The 26,797-nt window shown below is 41.8% G+C and overlaps 1 protein-coding gene across 2 annotated transcripts in view; it reads right to left on the bottom strand.

Annotated features, from left to right (window-relative positions):
- The window catches only part of FRMD4B (FERM domain containing 4B), a 171,053-nt gene that overhangs the window by 64,362 nt on the left and 79,894 nt on the right, over nucleotides 1–26,797 (bottom strand). For both annotated transcript variants that reach the window (XM_069966909.1, XM_069966908.1), the window contains exons 5-6: nucleotides 12,704–12,788; nucleotides 691–747 (exon numbers count right to left, since the gene is read on the bottom strand). In XM_069966909.1, the coding sequence (XP_069823010.1) occupies nucleotides 691–747; nucleotides 12,704–12,788 (142 nt within the window). The remainder of the gene's footprint in view (nucleotides 1–690; nucleotides 748–12,703; nucleotides 12,789–26,797) is intronic.

The raw sequence follows: 26,797 nt of genomic DNA, 5'->3' as shown, positions 1-26,797 counted from the left end.
CACTATATATTTTTGTTACCATTATTTGTAATCTAATTTAAACTACTACTACTTCTACTACTGCTGATCACTGGTAAACTCTGTTATTCTAAGGCTATGATGAGAGCATCACCCATGACTTTACGGCCGGGTTCACAAGTATTTTTAGCTAAAACCAGGACTGGATCCAATGCACAGAAAAACTTCCAATATAGTTTTGATCAAAACGATAAAATTGCATTCAAAGTGCCTGTACTAAAACATTGTTGCTGATCTACTGCCATCTAATGCCAACAAGTATCTCCAGCCCACATATCGATGACCAATAGTGGCGGCATAGTCTATGAGATACTAATGTCTAAAGAACACACCAATCCATGACTTCCTATGTAGCACCTGGTAGGTGTAGCATTAAATATAATATTCTACAGCATAGCGATGCCACCCTTAGCTTTCATGACACAACACTGCCCACTGTGCCACCTTATTCTACATGCTAATGATTTACTGAACCAACTCCCCAAAGGCATCAAGTTTGCCCATTGCTTCACCCAGTTACTGCCCAACTTGCATTATTCTGCAACACCCATGAAGCCTGAAATGGTGCAGCAAACTTGGCAAAGTGCACAGGTTGTCAGCAACAAAGCGAGACTCAGGTAACGCCAATCTGTGTGCAAAAAGTAACACATTTTTGAGTGCATGCATCCTTACCTGCAGAATAAGCGCAGCCAACTTAAAGACGGTCTCGCTGTCCACTTCGATCTGCCCCTGTTAACACAAGTTCAGAGTCAGCACAGTCTATGAAGAATAATCACTATACTACAAGCCTGTCACTGCCTCTGGGCTCTGCTACAACAACAGGCTGTACCATTCCACAGTGCAGGGGAGGCCGGACCTCTGAGCATTTCATTACATAAAAAGGTGTGAGCTGCTCCACAGTCAAAGCTTGCAGGTAGAGTAAAGTGCTAAGTTTGTGTGCAGGTGCAGTAGACTAGAAGGGATGCAGAGAAAAATTTTGCAGGTGCATTTAAAGGGTCTTGTAATGTCTGGGTACAGTTTTAGGTGTTTAGGGTGCCTGGTTTTACCCGCTGCAGATGGATGGTCTTGCCTGATGCCCAGAGATAAGGTTCCACTTCAAGGTTTAGTATTATATACACAGAAACAAGTGCAGGAGGACACAAAGCCGCCTCTTGTTGTTCTACTTCAGGGATCTCATGCAGTAAATGTTCATATCCACTGCTGGATGAACGGAGAACTTTTTATGTCATTGCTGCACTGGAACATTTTAACCCATTATTTAAAGAGAATAAAGAGGACAATAAACAATGTTTTAGACAAAGAATCAAAGGGGTATTCCCAGGTCAACTAATAGAATTATACTTGTAGGGCTGATAAAGTTAGATACTTTTGCAAATACATTCAGATAGCAAACTTGCCTCCTTCACCTAATATGGCGCTCTTTTTCTCCCATTGTTGACAGCTCGTCTATGCTACAAACCACTACTCTGCTCTAAAAGCATTGGTCGGGCCTATAGATACTGGTTAATATATACAAATAGGTCTAATATATATAGCCAGACCACTGCTTTTAGTCCTGGCCCAACCACAGGTCTGATGATGCGTAGATCAATATGATGCTTTCAGTCTTGTTCTCTAGACCAGTGCCTCTCAAACTGTGAGGCGCCCCCTAGTTGTTGGTGAGGCCCAGCTGGGGAGACAGTTTTCACAAAGTAACTATAATCTGCACAGTCCTTTTACTGTTTGCAAAAATCTCCATTTTAGCAACTTTATTAATTTATTTTGTACTTGCTTTATTAGTGTATATAGCTTGGGAGAGGGGGGAATAGTAGCCCTAGCATTATTTTCAGCTTTTAAATGGACTTTCACCACAGATGGTGAGGCCCAGGCACCCTCTTGGTCAGTCTGGTGAGGCCCAGGCATTGCCTTGGTCTGTTGGGTGAGGCTCCAGTAGAAAAAGTTTGAGAAGCACGGTCTAGACCTACGGTCTGTCCAGGACTTGCATCTATATTATGCTTATGTAAGTTTAACCAAATCTCTTAAGTGGGGTTCACCCTTAGCTTTGCCTATGAAGAAAAGCAGCCGTTTTCATTCTAAGATTACTGATACTATATAGGTATCAGGCTAGTTGCTTACGGAGTATTACACTTTACATGGAACCAGTTGTAACACATCATTGCATTTTACTGTCTGTAATGACTGTTTTCCATCAGTACTGACGTCATGGTTGAGAATAACAGTAATGAAACTGTGGCTCATGAGTTATTTCTATTGGACAACAACCAAGGAGCATTAGCTATATAATGATTATTTACAACTCCATCAGTAGCCGCAGAAAACGTATCATTTTACCAAACCCTTGTGGTCACCAATCTGAGCGTGTTATAAGTAAGCAGGAATACATGTACTTGTTTTAGTAGGGTTTGTGAACGAATAAATACACATAAAATGACAACAAAGAGAGCTGGGTACATACTGTACAACGTTATTGTAGTTGTTTTGGTTGATAAACATCGGAGCTCACCAACCAAAACAAATATGTAAAAAACACAAAAATAGACTGTAAACTTTGCTTTTACAATATCTATGTTTTTCCATTAAAGGCTATCCATCCCAGGCCCCTAGGCATCATGGCCGCCCCAGCCTATGTAGTGTAAGAACAGTGGTATATATGGGGGTAGTGTGGAGGCATATATTTTTTAATTATTTTATTTTATTTTTCATAATGTGCAATGGATGATCCATCGCCATAAAAAGTGAGTATAGTTATTTTGTTCTGGTGACTGCTGAAGGTCTCACAAAGTTTGTGTTGTGCGGTAATTTGAAAAGTGATGGAGGACCACTCTGTAGATCTGTAGATTGATCTCCTGCTCAGAACCTCAATGTCTTCAGCAGTTTAGAATATACAATATGCCAGCAAAACACTGATGTTTGGTTTTACAATCTTGACAGCCGCTATGATTTACCACCGTCAGGATAGCTAATAAAGGAGAAGTCAGGTGAAAATTTTTATTAAAGTATTGTATTGTCCCCCAAAAGTTATACAAATCACCAATACACACTTATTATGGGAAATGCTTATAAAGTGCTTTTTTCCCTGCACTTACTACTGCATCAAGGCTTCACTTCCTGGATAACATGGTGATGTCACTTCCTGGATAACATGGGGATGTCACTTCCTGGATAACATGGTGATGTCACTTTCTGGATAACATGGTGATGTCACTTCCTGGATAAAATGGTGATGTCACAACCCGACTCCCAGAGATGTGCGGGCTGTGGCTGCTGGAGAGGATGATGGCAGGGGGACACTGAGGGACACAGGGCACTGAGGGACACTGAGCATCCCTCTGCCATCATCCTCTCCAGAAGCCACAGCCCGCACAGCTCTGGGAGTCGGGCCGTGACATCACCATTTTATCCAGGAAGTAAAGCCTTGATGCAGTAGTAAGTGCATTAAAAAAAGCCCTTTATAAGTATTTCCTGTAATAAGTGTATATTGGTGATTTTATATAACTTTTGGGGGGCAATACAATACTTTAATAAAAATTTTCACCTGACTTCTCCTTTAAGATACCACCATAAAGTAAGTGCAAAAGACAATTGTTCAAAGCTTCATGGAGCAGAATCAGAGGGTTAAGCAGGGTGGCTTATTATAGGAATGGTATTACTGGCACTTTTAATGGAGTTTTCAAAATGTTACATTGATAGCCTTTTCTATAGTCATCAATGTGGGATTGGTAACCGTTCACTGGTCATTCACTGCAAAACACCTATTACCTAATTATGTGAGGACCTGACACAGTCATGCACATTATGGAGCAGAACACCAGAGTGCATCTCAGGTGCATATACAGTATATAGTAAAATAAAAGGCACCAATAAAAAGCAAAACCACAAAAAGTCAGCAGAAAATTTAAAACATTTTGGGTCTTAGAATGTAAGGAGGAAGAAAGCGTAAGCCAAAAATTTAGATTTATGAGGTCAGGAAAGGGTTCTTTACATCAAGCTTCATCCTTCAAGCAGCAGGGAGCCTAGAAGGATTCTTGTTTCCAGGCATTAATTACAGTTTGACAGTCAGGTGATATCACTAATCATATATATACTGTATATGTAATGACTCATTCATAAATATATAAGTAATGACTTGATTTCAATTACCCTGAGGGCACGGACACAGGTGACATCACATCCACTTGTAGCATGATGTCACAGTGTGCTCATGAGAAATCTACACTGTATCTATCAGCAGGTGATTATTCAATACTTCATTATCTGATGCCAAACCGGCATTGCACATAAATTACTGAATTCTTAGACTTTAGGAAACTGATTGTAATTGCCTCTATAATAATGATTCATCTAACCTTGTGCTGACGAGTGTTTGCTCAATATTACCTTCCAGTGAAAGGAACAGAGGGCAATGCTCCACTAGATACCACTGATAGTGTGCAAACGTCACCATGACACACTAATAACACTCACTGGCCCAAAGACACCAGACCCTGACAAGTAATAAAACTTTATTCAGGAATTTCTTTTTTTTTTTTTAACTAAAAACAAACAAACAAACAGCCAATTTGGCTCCCATATGGGTTGATAGTGTGCTTAGTTATGCAGGAAAGCAACATCTGCACATATATCATACTATAAACAATAAGTTTGCCATGTACGGTAGTGGAAAAGTAGGGTAACAAAGCACAAGGTTGTCACCAGGTCCGTCCCAATCAGATTCTCTCTGCCCCACCGATCTTGACTGATAGACCTCTCCGTGTTCGGATATAGGGCAAGATCTATAAGTTAAGGCCGGTGGGACAGAAAAAGGCCACTTGGTTCAGGCAGCATGAAGGTTCCTTTTAACTAGGCCCAATAACTAAAGTTTTCCTATGAGGTAGGTAGGCCTTTGAGACTCCTCAAGCACCAGAGCGCAGCTGTCACTCCTAGCATTGTACACCTGTGATTTTGCCATATGATTATGGAATATGCAACATACAAATACTACCTGGGAATCTACCCAAAGATCCTAAATAGTGTTGAGTGGATTTGCCATACTGTTCGGCAACGTTCTCAAAACACTCGCCACTTGACTCCTGTCGTCTGGAGAAGTTGGATGCAGCCCTAAAGAGTCATAGAAAGTTTTTCTGGCAGTCTTAAGGTGGTATCCAACTTCTCCAGATGCCGAGAATCAAATGGCGAGCATTCGGGTCGGAGAACGTTGCCAAACTTCAACAGTTCGGCAGGTCCACTCAACACCATTCCTGAGTTATTTGACAAGCTCTTGTGCTGTGATCTAAATCTATTTTATTTGACTGTACTTCATATTGACTGTACTCACATCTACACTGCCCCCTATGCACATCTTTGATCATAAAGCCCATCCCAATGACTAGCCTACTAAATGGGGCCTCATTTGTCAATGAGCAGTTCTCAGCCATTTACTTAGTTTCTGCCATTGTGATCACTGCCCTTCCCATTTGCACGGGAATACAAAAAAAAGCTTACAAAGGGTTAAAAGGATATTACAGTCTAGTGTCAGCTTCTATTCTTCTTAACAACAGGAGTTCATGAGAGGTTTACCACACCCATGGAACAATGGAGAATTATTATCGGGTGTGTTAGATTCATGACCTGCAAAAGTAGCAGAAGTAAAGTTGAACACTTTTCCTGTAAGTGAATGTAGCAGAATGAAGGAAAACCCTGCATATAGCATATAGCATATAGGAAAATCTGCATAATAAATGACTGCAGCTTCATATTAAGACAGTATTGAGTGTAGTGAACCTCTCAATGACAAGGAAAAGGTGTTGTTGCATTGCAACAATAAAAATACATCGATTGTAAATTGTTACATAATATTTTATATAACTTGGTCTGTAATAACGGAAACACCATAATAAAACATTCTTCCTAATGGAAACATAATAAGGACGTTGTACTGAGAAAATCAATAGGACAAAGCGATATCCATATCTTTGCACATTACTTTCCCTTTAAGGATTCTGCAAGAATGAAGCAAACCAGTTTTATGGCTAGATACAAGCCATGCTGGACAGATCTGTATCTGCTAAATGGGGAAATGTTGCAAAACTGCATATAACTATGGGTGGTGGCAGAATACAGTGTCCCTGCCTCTATCAGCTATTACAGGTTAGGACTCTATTGGGTCAATATAACTGCTGTGTCAGGTTGGGTGATAAAAACTAGCAGAGTGTTTAGTACTTTACAATGTTTTCACTTCACTTCTGTTTTACCCATTTATTTGCTTTTACACTAGGTGTCCCTATATACCATTCATTTCAATGAGGAAAGTGCATTCTAAAGACGGGAAATGGGACTTCCTCGTTCTTGACCTTTTAGGGGTCTCAGCTGGTCTTTACTGGTGCGATAGCGGCATTAGCTGTCTCTACTATTTTCTGATTCTTTACTCTGTATGAACCTTTGTAGCACAACAAAACAGGTAAAGCAGCAGTATTAGGAAGTTATTACACCTTGGCCCAGATTTATCAGGGCTGAGCCAGGAGCAGACCCAGCACAAAGAAATAACATGTCAAATTTGTGACTTTCTGTCAGGTCTGCATCAAGCTTGCCAGGGCCAGGGAGAGGTTGCAGCATCCTGGCACAAAGGGCTTAAAGTGCATCTGAATTGCTTGTGGGACATCAGACTTATGGTCCCTTTACATGGAGCAATTATTATTAAAATTTTTACGATAACATTCACATTTGAGGGATATTTGGCTCGTGTAAACACAGCGAACGATCAATCGACGAGCGTTAAATCGTTCATCATGATCTTTCAACATGTTCTAAAATCGTTGTTGGTCGTTCGCAGAATATTAGCAGATCGCTTTGTGTAAATAAACAGTCTTTCACAGATTCACCCCATGTGTGAGATGGGCTTAAGCGATCTTATAACGATCATAATAGCAAATTTTTCAAACGATTTATCGTTCCATCTAAACGCCGATGGTTATAAAAAACACATTGATACTTTGAAATCGTTAATCGTTCGATTGCGCAAATTATCGCTCTGTGTAAAGGGACCATAAGTAACTATTCTCCCCTTATTGACTTAAATTATCTCTCCAGATCACTCTATCCACATGCTTGGTTTGACTGAGTATTAGAGATGAGCGAACCTCGAGCATGCTCTAGTCGATCCGAACCCGAACTTTCGGCATTTGATAGGCGGTGGCTGTTGAACTTGGATAAAGCCCTAAGGCCATGTGGAAAACATGGATATAGTCATTGGCTGTATCCATGTTTTCCAGACAACCTTAGAGCTTTATCCAAGTTCAGCAGCCCCAGCTAATCAAATACCGAACGTTCGGGTTTGCTCATCTGTAATGAGTATGCATGTTTTCCCAATGTACAGAGGGGGAATAAGGCCGGGTTCACACTGCAGTTTTGCAGTCCATTTATTTCATTTGTTTTCTGCACAAAAACAGATGAAAAAACGAATGCATTTGTGTGCATTGGTTTTCCATTGACTTTTATGATTAAAAAAAAAAAAACAGAAAAAATGGCATCGCTTTTTTTTTTCTTAGCATACACGAAAACATGGTCCACCACGTGTACACTAAGAAAATAGAAAGCGTTTTGATCACTTTCTTTGATCAGTTTTTTTATAATAGAAGTCAATGGAAAAATGGATCAAAACAGTCTGACACCAATGCTGTCATCTCTGTCCGAGACAGGAACTGTCCAGAGCAGTAGCAAATTCCCATAGAAAACCTCTCCTGCTCTGGACAGTTCCTGTGTTGGACAGAGATGTCAGCAGAGAGCACTGTGTCAGACTGAAAAGAAAACATTTCCTGCAGGACATACAGCAGCTAATAAGTACTGGAAGACTGGAGATATCTTAATAGAAGTAAATTACAAATCTATATAATTTTTCTGAAACCAGTTGATTTAAAAGAAAAATATTTTTCACTGAATAACCTATTTAAGTGGAGGTAAAACTGCCTCATGGCAGCAGCTCTCCACTAACTAAACCCATAGTAGGAGCTCTATATTTATATCTTTTTTTTATGTACTATGTGCCTAAAGGGAAATATAGTGAGAATACAACTTTAGTACACAGGGGTTACGTCACTGCAGATTAGCGTTAATTATGCGTTGTTGCCCAGGATTTGACACCATTTTACTGCAATTGCGCAATTCGCAGCAAAAATGCATAATTTAATCTAGTTAAACACTATGTGTGAACATAGCCTAAAATATCGCACCCCAGTGCACTGAACCACCAAACTGGTATATGAATAAAAAGTACAATTTGCCAAAAAGGATGCTGCAGAGAACAGGTGGATTAGTAATCAGCATCCACTGACATATAGGAACATATCAACAGGTTAAAGTCTACTATTACTACTTCTAACCTGCTGTTAGTTTCCCTTTAAAGGGGTTATCTAGTGCTACAAAAACATGGCCACTTTCTTCCAGAGACAGCAACACTCTTGTCTCCAGGTCAGGTGTGGTTTGCAATTAAGCTCCATTCAGTTCAATAGAACTGAGTTACAGAACTCTACCCGAACTGGAGACCAAAAGAGAGGCGCTCTCTCTGGAAGAAAGTGGCCATGTTTTTATAGCATGGATAACTCTTTAAAGTTGCATCCCTGCAGTATTTTCCATCAGCAGAAACATGCCCTCCTTACAAATTAACAGCTAAGGATCCATCAATGATTCGGACTAATGCCCTATGTATGAATGTATAACCTATGTGAATGTAACTTACAGTGTATGGGTGTATCTGAGACGTCCAGTGCTCTCATATCTTCCAGCAGCTCAATGGTTACAATAAGGGGTGGAGAAAAGACACCTGTAAGAGCTCAGGTATCAGCTGATCCCACAATGTAGATTCTCCTGCAGCTCTGCAATGACCTTTATCCTCTTCTTTTCTGCATCTTTTAAATCCTACAATTCTAAACTGACATTGTCATTCAAACAACCGTCTATGCCGTCAGAAGTCAGGGTTTATGCTTAGCCCAGCTGGCAAAATGCCCAAACCATATCCTCTGTGTTTATGGAAAATTATACAGCGTTACATAGCTGCGTGGTTGAGGAGAAGGACAAGTATATCAAACTCAACCTCTCACATTGTTCAAGTCATTAACAACATGAAATGTCTACCTGGGGGGGCAATCTCGCTAGAACATAATTCTGCACGCATACAGAAAAGCCAGGATGGACAGAGGAACAATTACAATTCTTTATTTTCTTTCCTAACAAATTTTTTATTATGGAAAGAATATAATGTACGAATATCATCACACGTCATTACGATTCTTTACTATGAAGCGTTAGATATTCTGCCTGTTGCCATATAGTAGCCCTGTATGGCAATGTATTTACAAGCATTGCACATACCCCCCTGGAAGCAAGACAGAACACCACTATAAGGGTACAAACACACACGGCACATACGCTGCGTATTTACTGCTGCGATACGCAGCAGATACGCAGCAGATTAGATCTAAATAACTGAACACAGCATCAAATTTGCTGCGTATCTGCTGTGTTTGTACCCTTAGTAGAGTTTATTTATAATCATCTTCTATGAACACACATGGGTCCGCACAGAAGCTGAATAACATAAATGTGGCTTCGTTTTAGATGCTTTGGGGCAACAAAATGTTGTCCTTAAAGCGACTCTGTATCCACAATCTGTCCCCCCCCAAACCGCTTGTACCTTCGGATAGCTGCTTTTAATCCAAGATTTGTCCTGGGGTCCGTTCGGCAGGTGATGCAGTTATTGTCCTAAAAAAAAAAACTTTTAAACTTGCAGTCTGTGTGAAATTGGCGTGGCCTAGAGTGTCTATGCCCTAAGCCTTCACCACCCCTCCGTCCTTCCTCTCCATCCCTCCTCATCATTAGGAATGCCCCAGGGTAGGATTTCTCCCAATCATCACTTTTCTAAACACTACACAGGTGCCTTAACGATCCAGCACATGTGCAGTATTCAGACAAGTGATGATTAGGATAAATCCTGCCTGGGGCATTCCTAATGATGAGGAGGGATGGAGAGGCGGTGCAGGCCTATGGCACGGGTACCCTAGTCCACACCAATTTGATACAGGGCTTCAAGTTTAAAAGTAGTTTTTAGGACAATAACTGCATCACCTGCCGAAGGGATCCCAGCACAGATCTGGGATTAAAAGCAGCTATTGGACGGTACAAGCGGTTTTGGGGAGTTGCTTTAAAGAGTGTATTGCCTGCTGATAATTTTTAAAACGATAAAGGGATATTCCATCCTATAACGCCTAATCTCTGTCCACAGAATTACGGGGGGGTCCGACTGCTGAGACCCCCCCACCGTGATGATGATGATTGGGACCAGAACGGAGCAGCAGGTTCTTCTGTCTATGGAAGTGACTGGAGACATGTAAGCTCCCCTTCACCAGCAGCTAACCCTTATACAAGCTGATAATGTGAGGTCCCCACAATCAGCTGTTATCTGGGAACTGTTAGACTGGGGATGGCTTTGGGCCAACAGTTGTCAGTCCAGCTCCATTAATGTGCACATTCAGTTCAGCCAAGCGGTGGGGAATAACTGGGCTGAAAGACACACTTGGCACCGCTTATCTAGCAGATGAGCTTCAAATTTCACTTTGCTTGAAACTGATAACTCGATTGTTAGTTGTACAATACATTCTTGTTTTAAGGAACACATATAAAGGAAGTAGAAGTCTTTGGAAAACACTCAAAAAAAGTTTTCTGATGCATGTCTTCTGTCTTCATACACTGGAACATTATTGATGGTGTAGGTCAGTCTGAGGACACACATTGCCATAACATGTAAGAACACAACCCCATTCCTATACAAGCTGCTCTGACAACACTTTACAATGTTGGCACTGTGCCCTGCTATAGTGTGTTGGCACCTATCCAGTTTTAAGGTGGCCACACATGTTCCATTACTCTTTTTTGACATCCCCATATAAACGAAGGTTCTGTTTGTATAGTTCTCCATAGGGAGGGATAAGCCAGAAAATAGGATCAGGCGGTGAAAATCCAACATGCCTGACCCTTTTCTTGATTGACATCATTAGTTCATGGAGAGTCAAGAGGCCACCAAACACCTTAGATAGTCATTTGAACCTGTGGAAGGCGGCAGGTTCGGCTGAATTTAGTCTAAAGGCCCTATTACACAAGCAGATTATCGGCTGTATTTGGCCGATTATCAGCCATTACGGACGATAATCGCTTAGTGTCATAAAAGACAACGATCAGCCAACATGTACAATGCCGGCTAATCGTTGTCTTTCAACATGTTGAAAGACGTACGACCTTGATAGCAACAATCTGCTGCTGTCGCTCCATGTAATAGGAGAGGCGGCAGCAGACCCCCGCTATCTCATATGGGCTCCCTGGACGACCTAAAGATCGTCCGGGTAGCCCCTCAGCAGCTCCCTGCGCCATCCGCACTTACCTGCTTGCTGTCGGTGCGTGTAATAGCACCAGTAGCAAGCGGGGAATGAGGAGCAAGCGAGGGCTGACCTGACAGGTCGGCGCTCGCTTCCTCCAAGAGATCGCCCATGTATAGTAATAGGGGCTTAAGGAGTATGGGCACCTTTACTTTAATATGTGTTTATAGGAGTCCATAAAGCTGGCCATATACATAAAGGCCCTTAAACTTGCGTTCCTAGGAACATTCATTCAGTTGATAACCAGCTCGTGTAAAAGTGCCGCTGATTTCATCTTTTGTGTGGCCGGTGAAATAATGTTATCCACTGCACACCTGTCTGTGTAAAAGCACACGGCTGAATATGGGGCCATGTAAAAGGACCCTCAAATACACATCATCCAAATCTGCTAATTTCAGCTTTCCACTCTCCAACAAAAGACATTGTATGTGTATGGGACAATCAGGTGAGATAGCTAATGGCCAACAAATACAACAGCTAACCAATACATGCAGCCAGTATAGCCAATGTGAAGGAATTATTCCAAAATGGAAACTATTCCCCAGACTACATAATATCTGATTATTAGGAATCCAACCCCTGGGATCTCACCAGGCCCGACTTCTTGTCTTCCACTCCTCAAATAACTATGCAGACTTGCCTATTAGGAAATCTGGGTTTTAAAAGGAGGCTAAAGCTTCAGGCATCATGGGAATTGTAGTTTTGCAGCAGCTGGAGGGCCTGGCCTGAGTTTGACACCCTTGATCTAAATTATATATAGTAATCAGTCAGACCACTGCTTTTAGAGTAGACTGGTGGTCTGTAACCTATACAACAAACTGTCAACAATAGGGAGCAAAGAGCAGCATATCAAGAGAAGGAGGCAAGTTTTCTAAAACAATGTATTTAGAAAACTATTGATTAGTCCTACAAGTATAACTATTTTGGTTCAGATGAGAATACCCTTTTACATAATGGGATAACACTGCTTTTCTTTAAAGTGTTTTTAGTAATGGGTCCCAATATTTCCAATAACGTCTTTGTGATAAGCGCAACTTGAGCATGCTCGAGTCCGATTGTTCAGCATTTAAATATCAGTGGCTGAAGAAGTTGGATGCAGCCCTAGAAAGGCTGGGAAATATAAACACATATATAGGCTGTATCAATGTTTCATGCAAATTTCTCCTACCAACAGTAGTAAAATGCAGAACGATTGGACCTGCGTAAGCTCGAGGTGCGGTCATCTCTAGTCTTTACATAATATACAGCACGTGTGTAAATAGTACCAGGAATTACAGATACATTACCTTGAACACACAGGCTTTTGCATTGAGAAAAAACAATTCCACTGTTGTGATTTCTTTCAGGAATGTTATACTTTCAATGTAAAACCTGGAAGGAAAAATAAAAAGCTTGTCACCGTAACGGTTTATAAGTTCAACTTTTCAACAAAAAATAAGGTTTATTTTATTGTACAAGAGTGACCATTGTTCTGTCTGCTGTGGAGGAAGAGGTATCAAAAGAGAACGTTGAACAAAATTAGATCTGGAATCCGACTGATTGCTAAGGGGGCACAGAAGAGACAATATTATGTGAGCGACCTCTACAGGCTTGGGTTGGTATAGCGAAAGGCCTGGGTATGACTTCCCTGCTGGAGGGAATGGCTCAGCAATAAATGGACAGACACAGTCTTTAAAGGGGTTATGCAGGCTTACAAAAACATGGCTACTTGTCCTCAGTTTAAGTATGTAAGCTCAGTTACATTTAAATGAATGGGGCTTTATTGCAATATGCAAAACAAGAGTCCGTGGAGTCTCGGTTGCGAGTCTCAAAACACGGGATAGCCAGATATCTCTAGCCTGTTGCCACGGGGTGCCTCCATGATGGGGAGAGCACCACACCACCCTTATAAATAGCCCCTTAAGTCCCACATACCCTGAGGGCAGGGGAGGCACTGTGTAAGAAAGTAGCTGTGCTTTTTCTAATCCTACATCGCCCTTTTAAATCTATCAAGTAAAATATTGACTCTTTAAAAGCGCACTTCTGCCAAAACTAATAATCTGTGTTATGCCTAGTGCAGGGCCCGAGGTGGTGGTGCATTACAAAGGGACTTTGTATTAATGATCTTTGAATCCATTTGTCAGGTACCACCCCTTAAATCCTGCTGGAGGAAATAGTAATGTGTGGCAATTTTTGCAATGTATTCCTTTAATATTTTTTCTTATTTTTCTTTTGTGCTTGTTTCCTTTAATCATCACTCCAAGAAACCCTATACCATACAGCACATAAGCGTCTTGCCTCAGCGCTGGACAGTGACTGTCTCCTTCATGTACAGAAAGCATGGCAGTGATCACAAAGAAGTACAAGCTCCATTGCAGAATATTCTGGTTGTTCCAGTGTGGCTTAAATTAAAGTTAACCTCTGCTTCCGGAGTTCACAAAAGATAGTCTCTTAACCCTTGTGTCTAGTATTGTCTATAAACAGCCCCTCTAATTCTGGTTTCACACATTGCAGGTTTTTTTTTTTTAGCCAAAAACAGAAATGGATTCAAAATAATGGGTAAAATAAAGGAAGCACTTCTAGGTCTCCTACATGCTGGATCCACTCCTGGCTTTGGCTCAAAAACTGCAGTGGCAATCTTCCGAAAAAACTTGCCATGTGTGAAACCAGCCTAACCCTTGTGACCAGGGCTCTTCATACACATGAAGAGCTACTCTCAGCTCACTTGTCTCCTGTTCGAGCAGCGCCATTCTCTTGGCCTGCATCTGTCTCTCTCTCTTCTGCTCACATTCAGTGTCCAGGTTGGAACACTCCACTACTCACAGTATACTGCTCCTCACATGCAGTCCTGCTCCAGAAACCCCACACCAGTTTCAGTAGGAACTTGCAACCCATGGCGACAAAATATTCCTCTCAGGTGCACGTGGTAGTCTGAACAGCTGCCCCTATCACAGCCCATCAGACACTATCGCTGATAACAGGGTTACCTGCCATTACAATTCCTTTAGTGATGTTACGTAGCCGGAAATACTCCGAGCATATGTAGGAGTACCCTAACCTCCTCTATGTTTATGTATTGTAAAGCACTGAGCAATCCTGTGACTGGAGTACCAGGTAGCTACAGATGCTTCATGCGAAAAGCATATGCTTCCAAAGTAAACATGAAAATTCCACAAGACTAATATTTTTTTTCAGCCTTGCTCAATACTACACAAAAGCAACATGACAGCGTCGGGAGGAATTTATTTTTAAGACCATTACAAAACTCATGAACTATTCATTTTTTTCTTCTCTCTTTGTAATGAATGAAATGAACAAATGAACAAGAGACAAAAGATCATCTTGCATATGACAGCAGATTAGACAGTCTACAGTCTACTGAGAGATCTGCAGGGAATATAATATACACAGAGGAGAAGGGAATAACAGGGTATCGCCCCTAAAACCGGTGCATCAAGAACACCATAGAGGGGACTGGTATTTAAAGCGAATGTACTATCAGGTACATTCGCTTTAAGTATTACCCATGTATAGAACAGCACTGGCGCGGGAAAGACAGTGCCGCATTCTTTTTTTTAAACCGTGGCCTGGTTCCAGTGAACGGCGCTAAACATAGGAACCGGGCCACGATTCAAAAAAAAGGACCACAACGACAGCTTCCCGCACCAGCGCTGTTCTATACATGGGTAATACTTAAAGCGAATGTACTTTAAGTGTCACTGTTGTTATAATTTTCAAACATCCGTATGTCTCTGCTGGCAGCTATGATTTGGGGGGAGGTCAGCTGGTTGCATGTTGTCAAGTGGTGATGCCAGTGAGTGCAGTCAAAGGGTCCTTAGGGCAGGCAGTTCCGTGCCCAGCTTTGCCAAGACCATGGGTGACTGCCACAGGCTACTTTTCTATGTTACTGTTCAAGTTAAAGAATGGGTCTAGAAAAAATCCCTATAATTTGGATCAGTGATCATCAGCCTGTGTAAATGCTGGGAGATGTAGTTGTGCAATAGCTATAGAGCCATGAGTTCGAAGTGATTGACGCATAGATACTAGTGCAGATGTTTGTTTACCTCTGTGTTTGCTCTCCCGTCTTGTTTACTGAGAATTCATTCTGACCTGACCCCCCCCCCCCCCAGGCGCTTTCCTGTCTTACCATGTTCCCATGTTACAATGATGATGAACAGGAAACTCTCGAAGAAATGAATAACTTTCCAATAGGAAATAGAAGTTATTGTTTGAGGAGTATTCACACAAATAAGAAAAAGCAAGGCTTAGGAATAATGCTTTAAGACATGGCATTCCATGCATTACACTAGGGATGGGGGCCGAAGGTTCCCCATCCCTGCATTACATAGACAGGAGACTGATTTCCATCTGTAATACCTACGCTCTCCAGAGATGGCACTATAGGGCAAATAAACACTTGCTGCCAGGTTCCTCCCTACATTACAACTGATGACTGGGGGTCCCAGCTGTGAGATTCCCCCATGATCAGTTTAGCATGAGGGACCTTACTAATATAAAAAAATGTTTTATCTAAATAGATTCTATGCTGATTAATTTCTTAATATATCTTCTACAGAGGCTAAAGGTCTGTCTTTCTGATACAGGCCAATTTATACAGTTTTATACATTGGGAAGTGGCCATGTTATATTACTGCAGCTCATCTCCTATTCACTTCAATTGGAGTTGAGCAGCAGTAACCCAGCAGGGCACCTACACAATGTACAGAGCTGCCTGCTTCCGATATAGTCACTATATAGGGGGAGATTTATCAAACATGGTGTAAAGTGAAACTGGCTCAGCTGCCCATAGCAACCAATCAGATTGCACCTTTCATCTTCCAAAGAGTCTGTGAGGAATGAAAAGTGGAATCTGATTGGCTGCTAGGGGCAACTGAGCCAGTTTCACTTTACACCATGTTTGATAAATCTTCCAGGTGTCTGCAGAGATGAGCGAACTCCAAGCAGGGTCCTTTTAGTCTGAACCCCAGCGGGCGGCATTTGATTACTGATGGCTGAAGAAGTTGGCTGCAGCCCTAGGGAGTCCTGGAAAAACATGGCTATAGCCAGGGCTGTATTAACAGCTGCTGCTGCCCTAGGCACTAAACCTGAAGACGCCCCATCTACCCGCACCTATTGGCGATACCAGACCTGACCAATACCACCATACCCCCCACCCCCCTGGAAAAGACACCAGATTTACTGGCAAGTCTGATCGGGAGGAGGGAAACTAAAAAAATAAAAACAAAAAAAAATAGTTTTTTCTGTCCCCCTGCTCCCTGGTGCTGCCCCCCTGCAAGGTGCTGCCCTAGGCACCGGACCACGGGTGCCTAATGGTAAATACGGCCCTGGCTATAGCCTATGGCAAAGAGTGGTATATGGGTTCACAGAATCCTTCTTCTCTTCGGGCTAACAACATTTTACGTCTAACAATGTTGTGCTTACAAAAGTAAAAATATTATGAAATTCTTAGGTAAACATTCACTTTCACTGTCAGATTTTATACTGAATTATGAAATAAAAAACACAAAACTTCCATCCAATAATTGAGTCACAGTGAATCAGAACTGGAGTGAAACGGAGGATGAATCATATCTCCCACTCACATCTATCTCGCACTTGGCTTAACCCTGTACGTCCAGCTTATAATAAATCAGTGCACATTGGGCACTGCCAGTCTGTACCAGTCTGTACCCATCCTCCCTTTCAGTCTGTAACATTTTATGACCTGAACATGAGAAGCTCTGTATCTAAGCCAGTATAATACATATACAGGGACAAAGGTTCACAATGTGTGGCTCTTCAGTGTACTGGCTGTCACTATGTTTTCCTACAAGTAGATTTGACTCACGAATATTTATTTCTAAGTGTCAATACTGACACTAGAAACAGGGAACAGATTTGTAAATTTCTTCTATTTAAAAAACATAAGTCTTCCAGTACCTATTAGCTGCTGTATGTCCTGCAGGAAGTGATATATTATTTTAAGTCTGGTATGGTGTTCTATGCTGTCACTTCTGTTAGTGACAGGAACTGTCCAAAACAGTAACAAATCTCTATAGAAAATATCTCCTGCCCTGGACAGTTCCTGTCACTGACAGAGGTGGCAGCAGAGAGCAACATGTCAGACTGGAAAGAATACACCACCTTCTGCAGGGCATACAGCAGATAATAAGTATTGGAAGACTTAAGATCTTAAGGCTATGATCACACTACGTAAAAGTATGATGGCAACAATGGCCGTACTTTATACGCCTGTGAACACTGCCCTATCTGCTATGGGATCCAGTCCTGAGCGTATACACATAGAAAACGATCCGGCCGGGATCCCATACTGCGCCGCAAAGAACTGACATGTCAGTTTTCTGCGGCCGCAATTCAGTGAATTGCGGCCGGAGAAAGACCTGTCAGTTCACACAATGAAGCAAGCGGCTCTGGCCGCAACCTTCATTGTGTGCTGTGTGAAGTTCTGATGCGGGCGCGCGCTGATGCGCCCGCATCAGAACACTGCGACCGGGATGATCTTTGCAGAGACCGGCCGTTCCGTGACCTGGCCGGGTCACGGAACGGCCGGTCTCTCACGTACTGTGAACATAGCCGAAGACTGGAAGACTTAAGAAATAAAAGTTATTTACAAGCCTATAAGATTTCTGGCACCAGTTTATTCGATTTTTCTTTTCCTCCGGACTACTCCTTTAAATAGGAACTGTGTAATGCTTTATTTCCCCTGAGATGGCACTGCGGAGAAACTAAAAATATGCCGTTGGGCTTCCCCACAGATTAGATATGAGTGCTGGGCCTGTGTAAACAGCTTATCGTCTAACTAAAAAGTCATTGTTCAAAGTGAACAATCCCTTAAAATAATTCAATTACTACTTTTCTTTTTATATATATATAATTCTAAATGAAACACATCTACTAATATAACAGCATGAGAATAATTCCACATACTCTTAAGGGATGTGATTTTTTAAAATCCCATTTCCCCATCAATTATTACAAGCCACAAAGAAAACTCAATATTGTAATTTTTTTCTTCTTTCATATAATCGCCTGCGGGGCCATTTAAATATTATCATTATTGAACATGCAGATTCTATACCTATGGGATACAATTAGGACAGCGAGTCTTGTGTTTGACGGCCGCGGACGGCTCCCAGTGGTATTACTGTTTTGTCAGTGGCGGAACTGACAGCATTGAACTGGTGTTCCGTAGAGATAAGTGGGTTCCTCTTCTCCGGAACAAGAGCTGCGGTCCAACATTGTAGATTAGAAGATCTATCTTGTGAGGGGTTTTACAAACTAACGTAATTAAAATGTAACTACTAATATTAGCCCAACATGGTAATGGCTGATAAGATTACCACTGTCTACTTGATGTCACCCTAATGGGATCTTGGGGACATGTATGGTAAAATGTGTCACTATTATTCAGATACGTAAGCTGATGTCACGTCTTGTCTACGGTTGTAATTACTCTACATTGTACTGGATTCTATTGAATTCACTTTATGTATTTATTTCCATAACAATATATTATTGTTCTTGGTAATCATGCTAAGTTAGAGCTGCGTTAGTATGTGCTTGCATAAATAAGTATGCTGTTAAGGAGCTCACTATGTGTATAGGATGTGCATATGTAGCAGTCAAGCCTGAGAGCAAAAGTCACCTATGGTACATAAGAAGACACCAGTATAGTGGTAGGTGGGGGCCATGTTAGGGTCCTATTACACATGCCGATTATTGTGCGAAAAAACGTTATATCGTTCGATTTAAAACTATAATCGTTTTGTGGAACTGCAGGCAACGATCGAAAAATCGGTCGTATGTCATTGATCATTGATTTAGATCTAAACCTAAAATTATCGTTAATCGTTCGATATAAATTCGTTCAGTGTAATAGCACATTGTTCATTGTTTTGCTGGGATCAAATGGAATAAACTATCATAGTAACGATTGCAATAATGATTATAACTGACGACCATGGTTCTGTGTAATATGGTGAACGATTTCAGGTAAACGATAAACAATCATGTTTGCGATCGTTTATCGTTAGTCGTTAATCGTTAAAAATCGTCTGTGTAATAGGACCCTTGCAGATTTTGATTTGGGGCTGTCACGTATGTAGGGAAAAACTGATCCCTATACTGTACTCTATACTGATCCCTATACTATACTCATCCCAATTTCCCCATCTACTTTGACATACTGCAGGAGTCAAATGCAGATGACAGGAGTCAAATGCAGTGTTCGTGTTTAGAAAACGTTGCCGAGCCTAAACAGTTTGGTAACTTCGCTCAAAACTATTAATATTGTATAATCAGAATTATTCTTGAATAAACTTCTTCAAAAACCTGCTGAGAGTCCTGTAATCTTTACCCTCCCAGCTACACTTTTCATGTAGGGTAACTGACCTCTGGCCTCCAGCTTTTCCAATACAGGACACAACCTACAGTAGGACCACCTTACAGAATTACACCTCTGCATCCTATTATGGAACTGTCAGGTGAAAGACAACCACCATGTCCAGTTTCACTTTTCACGTTAACAAAGATTGTATATTCCAGAGCTGCGTTCAGAGTAATGCAGGCTTCAGAGCTTAAATCGTCTAGCTTCTCTTGTTGGCTCAATATCAGTATAAAGCATGCTCTTTAAAGGGGTACTTCAGCTAAATACATTTTCTTTTAAATCAACTGGTGTCAGAAAGATATATACATTTTTAATATACTTTTATTTAAAAATCTCAAGTCTTCCAGTACTTATCAGCTGCTGTATGTCCTGCAGGAAGTGGTGTATTCTTTCTAGTCTGATACAGTGTTCTCTGCTGCCACCTCTGTCCGTGACAGGAGCTGTCCAGAGCAGCAGCAACTAGAAAACCTTTTCCTACTTTGGACAGTTACTGTCACAAACAGAGGTGGCAGCAGAGAGCACTGTGTCAGACTGGAAAGAATACACCATTTCTTGCAGGACATACAGCAGCTGATAAGTCATGTCGCATCAGAGAATACATTGCAATAAAATCAGTATAGATTTTGACATGACGCTTATTACACTTCTCTGTTGTCATAGAAGTCTGATATTTTATATTGTACTTGAAGTGGTGTACAATATAGTCATAGGGTCCTAAATAAGATTTGTGGAGGATGGTTAAGGGTTCCATAAAAGAAAGCAATTCCAATACTAAATGTATATAGCGTATTGCAATGTAAACAATTCATGCATATATAAAAGTATAGGCTGACTTCAGCTTCCCTAGGGGTGATGTGTAGTAGGAGGCTCTCTAGTAGGATTACACTCTATAAGATGTAAAAGCTCAAGGGGGTAGAATACCATTTCTGTAAGATTTTAATAGACTACTACATGGTTGTTAAAAAGCTATTTTATTGAGAAGCCAAAGGAAAAATCTAATTTAGAGAAAAAATTATAAACCCATTCCTTTGGTAAAGAGCAGAAATCTCCTGTTATACACTGGTTTTCTATTCCATTTCTAGTGGCTGTATGCCTGTGTATGACATGTAAATACCCATATCATGGGACAAGTCAGACCTCCCTGCGGACGACTCTGGAATGCAGAAGTGAACATGACACTACTGAAAATGGAGGCATCAGAATTGTTGGTCATACGTATAACTACATCCAAAATGGCTTTGCAGTGGCTGTATTTGCACCAGGACCTTGATTCCAAAAGGAGCCAAACTGCCCTTCTGCCCTGATACTGATTTGCACTAGGAGACCATTGAGCTTCATGTTATAGTTCTTGTTCTTCTGTAATTCCTAATATAGCAATTGAACTGTTCCATAAGTTTTGGCCCAGACGAGAGGCGCATCTGGTCATGACTACTGCTATACTGCCAAAAAGTCTGCAGCGGTAATAAGTATAGCTAGTGTGGGTGCCACTCCATTCAAACCATTTCTGTAAAACTGCTCATACACTCTACAATGCATCCTTGATACCCTACTTATATTTTAGGTATTGGGTATTTGTTGGGAAGGGAGCCATATACAAGGGGTTATTTAACAACTGATCTCTATGTGTAAAATTGCCTAGGCTGGGGTTAAAAAATAAATAAAAGAATCTGCTCAGCACTTCTTGTTACAAGGACATGCCAGCTCAGCCGATCCCTATCTGAGACAGGTTACAGCTGCAGCAATACACAATAATCTAGGGGCGCCACATTATGGCTCCAATTATTGTTGAGTTAATATGGGGCCCATACTGCAGCCCGGTGCATTTCTTAAGTTTTGGTTGGTAAACTCTTGGATAGATTGTCTTCTCCAGTTATCTACTGTGATAACTAAGATCGCCATACTCTAACGGACCTATTACACAAAACGACTATATTATATTTTATATTATATTGGCCATTACAGCCGATAATCGTCTTGTGTAATAGATAAACAATGTCGGCTGATCGTTGCTGTCATTTGTCTTTTAACATGTTGAAAGACAAACGACTAATATAGCACTGATCTGCTGCTGTCGCTCCGTGGAATAGTAGCAGTGGCAGCAGACCACTGCTATCCGCTATGGGCTGCCCGAACGATCTAGTGATCACCCGGGCAGCCCCCCGCACCTCTCGCCCCCCCCCCCGTACTCACCCGATCGCTGCCGACGCATGTAATAGTGCCGGCAGTGAGCAGGGAACAAGGAGCAAACGAGCCCCGTGTATTAGAGGCTATAGAACTTGGATTGGCCACAACGGGCCTCATTTACTAACAATGCATCAATTTTAAGCTATTATGCTGCCTGTCTTTTTTTTCACAGCAAATTCATTAATGTGGCGCACGCCCTTAGTAAATATGGAAGGTTTTCACAGGACAAAACTAAAACCCGACCATCCCTCCACACTAGGAGTGTCTGGTGTTTAGAGTACAAAACCTTAAAAAAAAAAAAGGGTGTCGGGGTGGTGGCATCCTGAAGAGCGAGCTGACTTTGTGATTCACCGGTAATATGAGCGGTTCATATATGGGGTGGGAAGGGTCCTTACAGTAGATATAGGGGTTTGTTTCCCATGTGACAGCTTTGCACTTTATACCCGGTCCCAGTGTTCTTTATAATGAATTGCTGCTGCATAATTATGTAACATGTGATATCTCTCCAGGATTGCCACCATGTTTTTATAGTGTTGATTCATTTTTTTCCTCTTGCTTTTTGTATTTTAATATTATCTGAATAAAATTGGTGGTAAAGTAATTTTTAAAGAATGGTTGGCCAAGATTTATCTCACATCCCCAGACAGCTTGGAGTTATCTCTAGACTGCAGGTAGATAGAAGCAAAGAATGATATCTGCAGGGGATGCCAATCCCGATAACATTATATGCAGCGCTAATGGGAAGACCATGACGCACATTTATTTCACCACCACAATTATGACTTTTGTTCGACATGATTCTCAGCTGGCTATACAATATCTTCTAGCTGCATCTCCTTGAAAAGCCTGCAGTGAGATATCTAAGAAACCATACACTTCTTTTCTCCAGGGTCTGTTATTATATTTTAAATAGTTAAAACGTGTGAAGATGTTAGCAATACAGAATAAAGAACAGACGCCTTCATTGTCTGGAGCTGGATCGTGAAGGTCATCTCGGTGTCAATTTCTTATTCAGAAAGGACTGCAGGGCATCAGGCAGGTACGTTCTTGTAACTGGATGAAAACTGAGACTCATAGTAGATAGGTAAAACACACTTATGGAGATCTATAGACTCATAGACAACAGAGTAACCTCAACCTCCCCCAGACCCCCACCCCCAATGATCCTACTGGTTTTGGATATAGGTCAGCTTGGATCTGTCTGCTCACTACTAGTTACACTATAAAGTCTACTGGTATCTACCTGATTATTACTGGTTATGGGGTATGGCCTTCCAATATCTCCCTGCAATATCAGCCACACGTGTGTATGCAAATGATCCGGAATGTTCTCAGCACTGGTAATATGTGTGTGATAAAGATCATAGGGGCAGGTATTTTCCCCAACTTCCTGTCAGCCACTTCATTGGAGAACACTATAGCCACCATATAGAATATTTATAATAGCATACAACATAAAAAAGCATAATACTTAATTAGGGAGAAAGGAAAAGTGAATGTTAACCCTTTAGTGCCACAATTTTCTGCTGATTGATTTTATAACATGTATTTATAATCCTGCAGATACACTAAATTCAATAATCAGTATATACTTTCACATATGTCACTCTAATTAATTACATGAAGAGTATACTAGCAACTATTGCAGCTGTGCTATGGTACATCAGTGGTAGCATAACCCAGGGTACAGCTGGTGGGGCTGGCTGCCAAAAGGGTCCAAAAAGTCACTATGGCCAAGGTACACTGTGGCTTCTAAAAAAAGGTTGTTGTTTTTTTTGTTTTGTTTTTTTAACCCATCAAAAATAAGCCATTAGCCATTGAATGAGAAGATGATCGCTGGCCCAGTTCATTGGCTGATCACTGGCTCTATTCATTGGCTGATCACTGGCCCAATTCATTGGCAGATCACTAGCCATATACATTGGCTGATCACTAGCCCTATTCATTGGCTGATCACTGTCTCTATTCATTGGTTAATCACAAGCCCTATACATTGGCTGATCACTAGCCCTATTCATTGGTTGATCACTGGCCCAATCCATTGGCTGATCACTGGCCCAATCCATTGGCTGATCACTGGCCCAATCCATTGGCTGATCATTGGGTCTATTTATTGGCTAATCACTAGCCCTATTCATTGGCTGGTTACTGACCCTTTTACACATGGAAATATTGGTCTGCTTGTAATAGGGCCCTTAGATACAATGATGATCCAGCAACCCGATTAATCCTAGCTATGACTAATCTGACCATGGCGATCCCCTGGTGGAAAAGTGGTTTGCTGTCATTCCATATCTCCCACTGACTATAATGAAGAGTAATCACCTCCCTAACAGGAGAAAAAGAACCTTGCTTCTCAGGATTAGCAGGGCCCACACAATTGAACAACCACTGATCGCCATACCATATCTTATCTATAACCCAGAAATGTCTATGTTGAATTTAGTGAAAGCTCACACAATGCAAATTTAAAAAAGTAAGCAAATTTTACAACTATCTTTTTCCTATTCATCCTAATGAAAGAGCTGTTTGCAGATCTTTCTCTGGTCAAGCAACTTTTTTCCTTTAAGTTTCCAACAGTATTGTCGCAGCTCAACCAGCAGTAAGACTCACAAAACCGGTACTACCAGTCTGCAACAAGATGCCCTTTCCTCTATATATTATATAATGGTAATTCTTTTTTCTTTTAGTCTCAGTGACTCTGTCACTGTCATAGAATGGGTGCAACTTATTGGATGAAGTCCAGATGAGTAATTTGTCCATCCGGCCAACACTAGCCCACGCTTTAGTGTTCATAAAGGCGGAGCTCATGAAGACAATTGCTTATCTAGGACAATGTGGGATTAAAATCAGCTGTGATAAACAAACACTTCTGTCACTCACACCTCCTATGCTTTATGCATCATGCATCAATAATAAAACCCCTCTTCAGTGATAAGTGATTGCGATTCCCTGTTCAAGACTCTCGTCCATTCATGGGAAACAGCTCCAAAAAGGGTTGCTCAATGTGTAGGACCCAATATGTCTATGCTCATTGATTTAAAGACAAAGACAATAGCATAAAGTGCTATATTCCTCAATTTAGTAGATCAGGCAGGCTTCAATTTCTCACAAAAAATTGACGTCACAACTCCCCGTCTATACCGCCACGGTCCAGCTGGGGGCGCAGTATATGTAGACATTGCATGTAAAAAGTAACAGGGCCATTCTTGTATTTTCTGCACAAAATTCAGCTACCCAGCCCCCCCTAGTTTGCCCCCGCCCTGGCAGAAGCCCGTAGTACAATCATCCCATAAAGCACCTTAAAGAACCCCCCTGGCTGGCCGCCCGATCCTGTGTAGTGTAGTGAAAAGCCCCCCCCCCCCATCTCATCCCCCACCCTGAGAAAATATAGATTTTGGCCAGAGTCGTCCTTTAGTTTGGACCTGTGTAATGCGTAATTCCCCCAGTGGTGGCGCTGCAGTGAAATTGAACAATCATTGCAGGAAAAGATCTGAGCATTGAAGCCTTTCCAGCGAGGAGACTGTAAATGGCTCTTTGCGTCTGTCATTGTAAAGAATAGAAACAAGGTCTTTATAATCTTTTGTTGTCGCTCAAGGAGTAATAATACTTTAATAAAAGGTAACACATTCTGCACTTCTGTAAAGTATATCATTCTAAAGAGGAAATTATTTTCCATCAAGTTATTAAACCCATTCACACAATCTGGACATCACAGCAACAAGCTTGCAAACATGGCCTATTAGAGGAACCCTTATACTAGGGACATCACTGCAGAAAGGCTTTCCATGTCTCATCCGTGTACACAGGGCCGGGACAAAGAGTAGGCAGGGGTAGGCGATGGCCTAGGGCGCAAAACTACAGGGGGCGCAGTCTGGATGGGTAATTAATTTTCTTACCCATCCATCCTGTCCCCCGCTCGCCCGCCAGCCCACCCTGCACTGTAACCAGGGCCGCAGTGACGGGAGTGCTGTAGGGGCCAGGTGACTCACAGAGAGGGGACGGTGCTGCTGGCTGTATACTGCATTGCTTAGTGAGAAGAACAGACTTTTACAGAGCTGTCCTTCTCACTAGGATGCAGTCTGGGGTCGTGCTCCCTCCCCTGTCAGCAGTCTGTAGGTCTCACCGGCTCTCACCTCATGGCTTCAGTCTCCTGTCTGTGCAGGACAGGAGGGGGAGGGGCGGGAGAGCATAGTGCCGGTGAGGAGGACGACAGAGGAGCTGCAGGTGCTGGGAAGATAGAAGGAGATCCCTCATGAAATGTAAGTGCCTGCATGGGAATGTGTGTGTGAGAGTGAGTGTATGCATGTATGTGTGAGAGTGAGTGAGTGAGTGTATTTGTGTGTATCCCTCCCAGTACTTGCTGGCAGTTGTAGTGTTGTCACAGGTTAGCTGTCAGCCTGTGACAACACTACAACTCCCAGCATGTACTGACAGCTTGCCTGTGACAACACTACAACTCCCAGCATGTACTGACTCCCAGGATCCCAGTGCATGCTGGGATTTGTAGTGTTGCCACAGGTTTGTAGTGTTGCCACAGGTTGCCAGTACATGCTGGGAGTTGTAGTGATGTCATAGGCTGTCAGTGCATGCAAGGAGTTGTAGTGTTGTCACAGGTTAGCTGTCAGCCTGTGACAACACTGCAACTCCCTGCATGTACTGACACAACACTCATCCATACCGGTACTACTACACCCCTTATCTATACCTGAACTACTACACCCCTTATCTATACCTGAACTACTACACCCCTTATCCACTCTACCTCCACTACTACACCCCTTATCTATACCTGAACTACTACACCCCT

Source organism: Dendropsophus ebraccatus, chromosome 4 (genome assembly GCF_027789765.1).
Source record: "Dendropsophus ebraccatus isolate aDenEbr1 chromosome 4, aDenEbr1.pat, whole genome shotgun sequence".
In the NCBI taxonomy this organism is placed as follows: Eukaryota; Metazoa; Chordata; class Amphibia; order Anura; family Hylidae; genus Dendropsophus; species Dendropsophus ebraccatus.
This window is presented reverse-complemented; position numbering and strand designations above follow the sequence as displayed.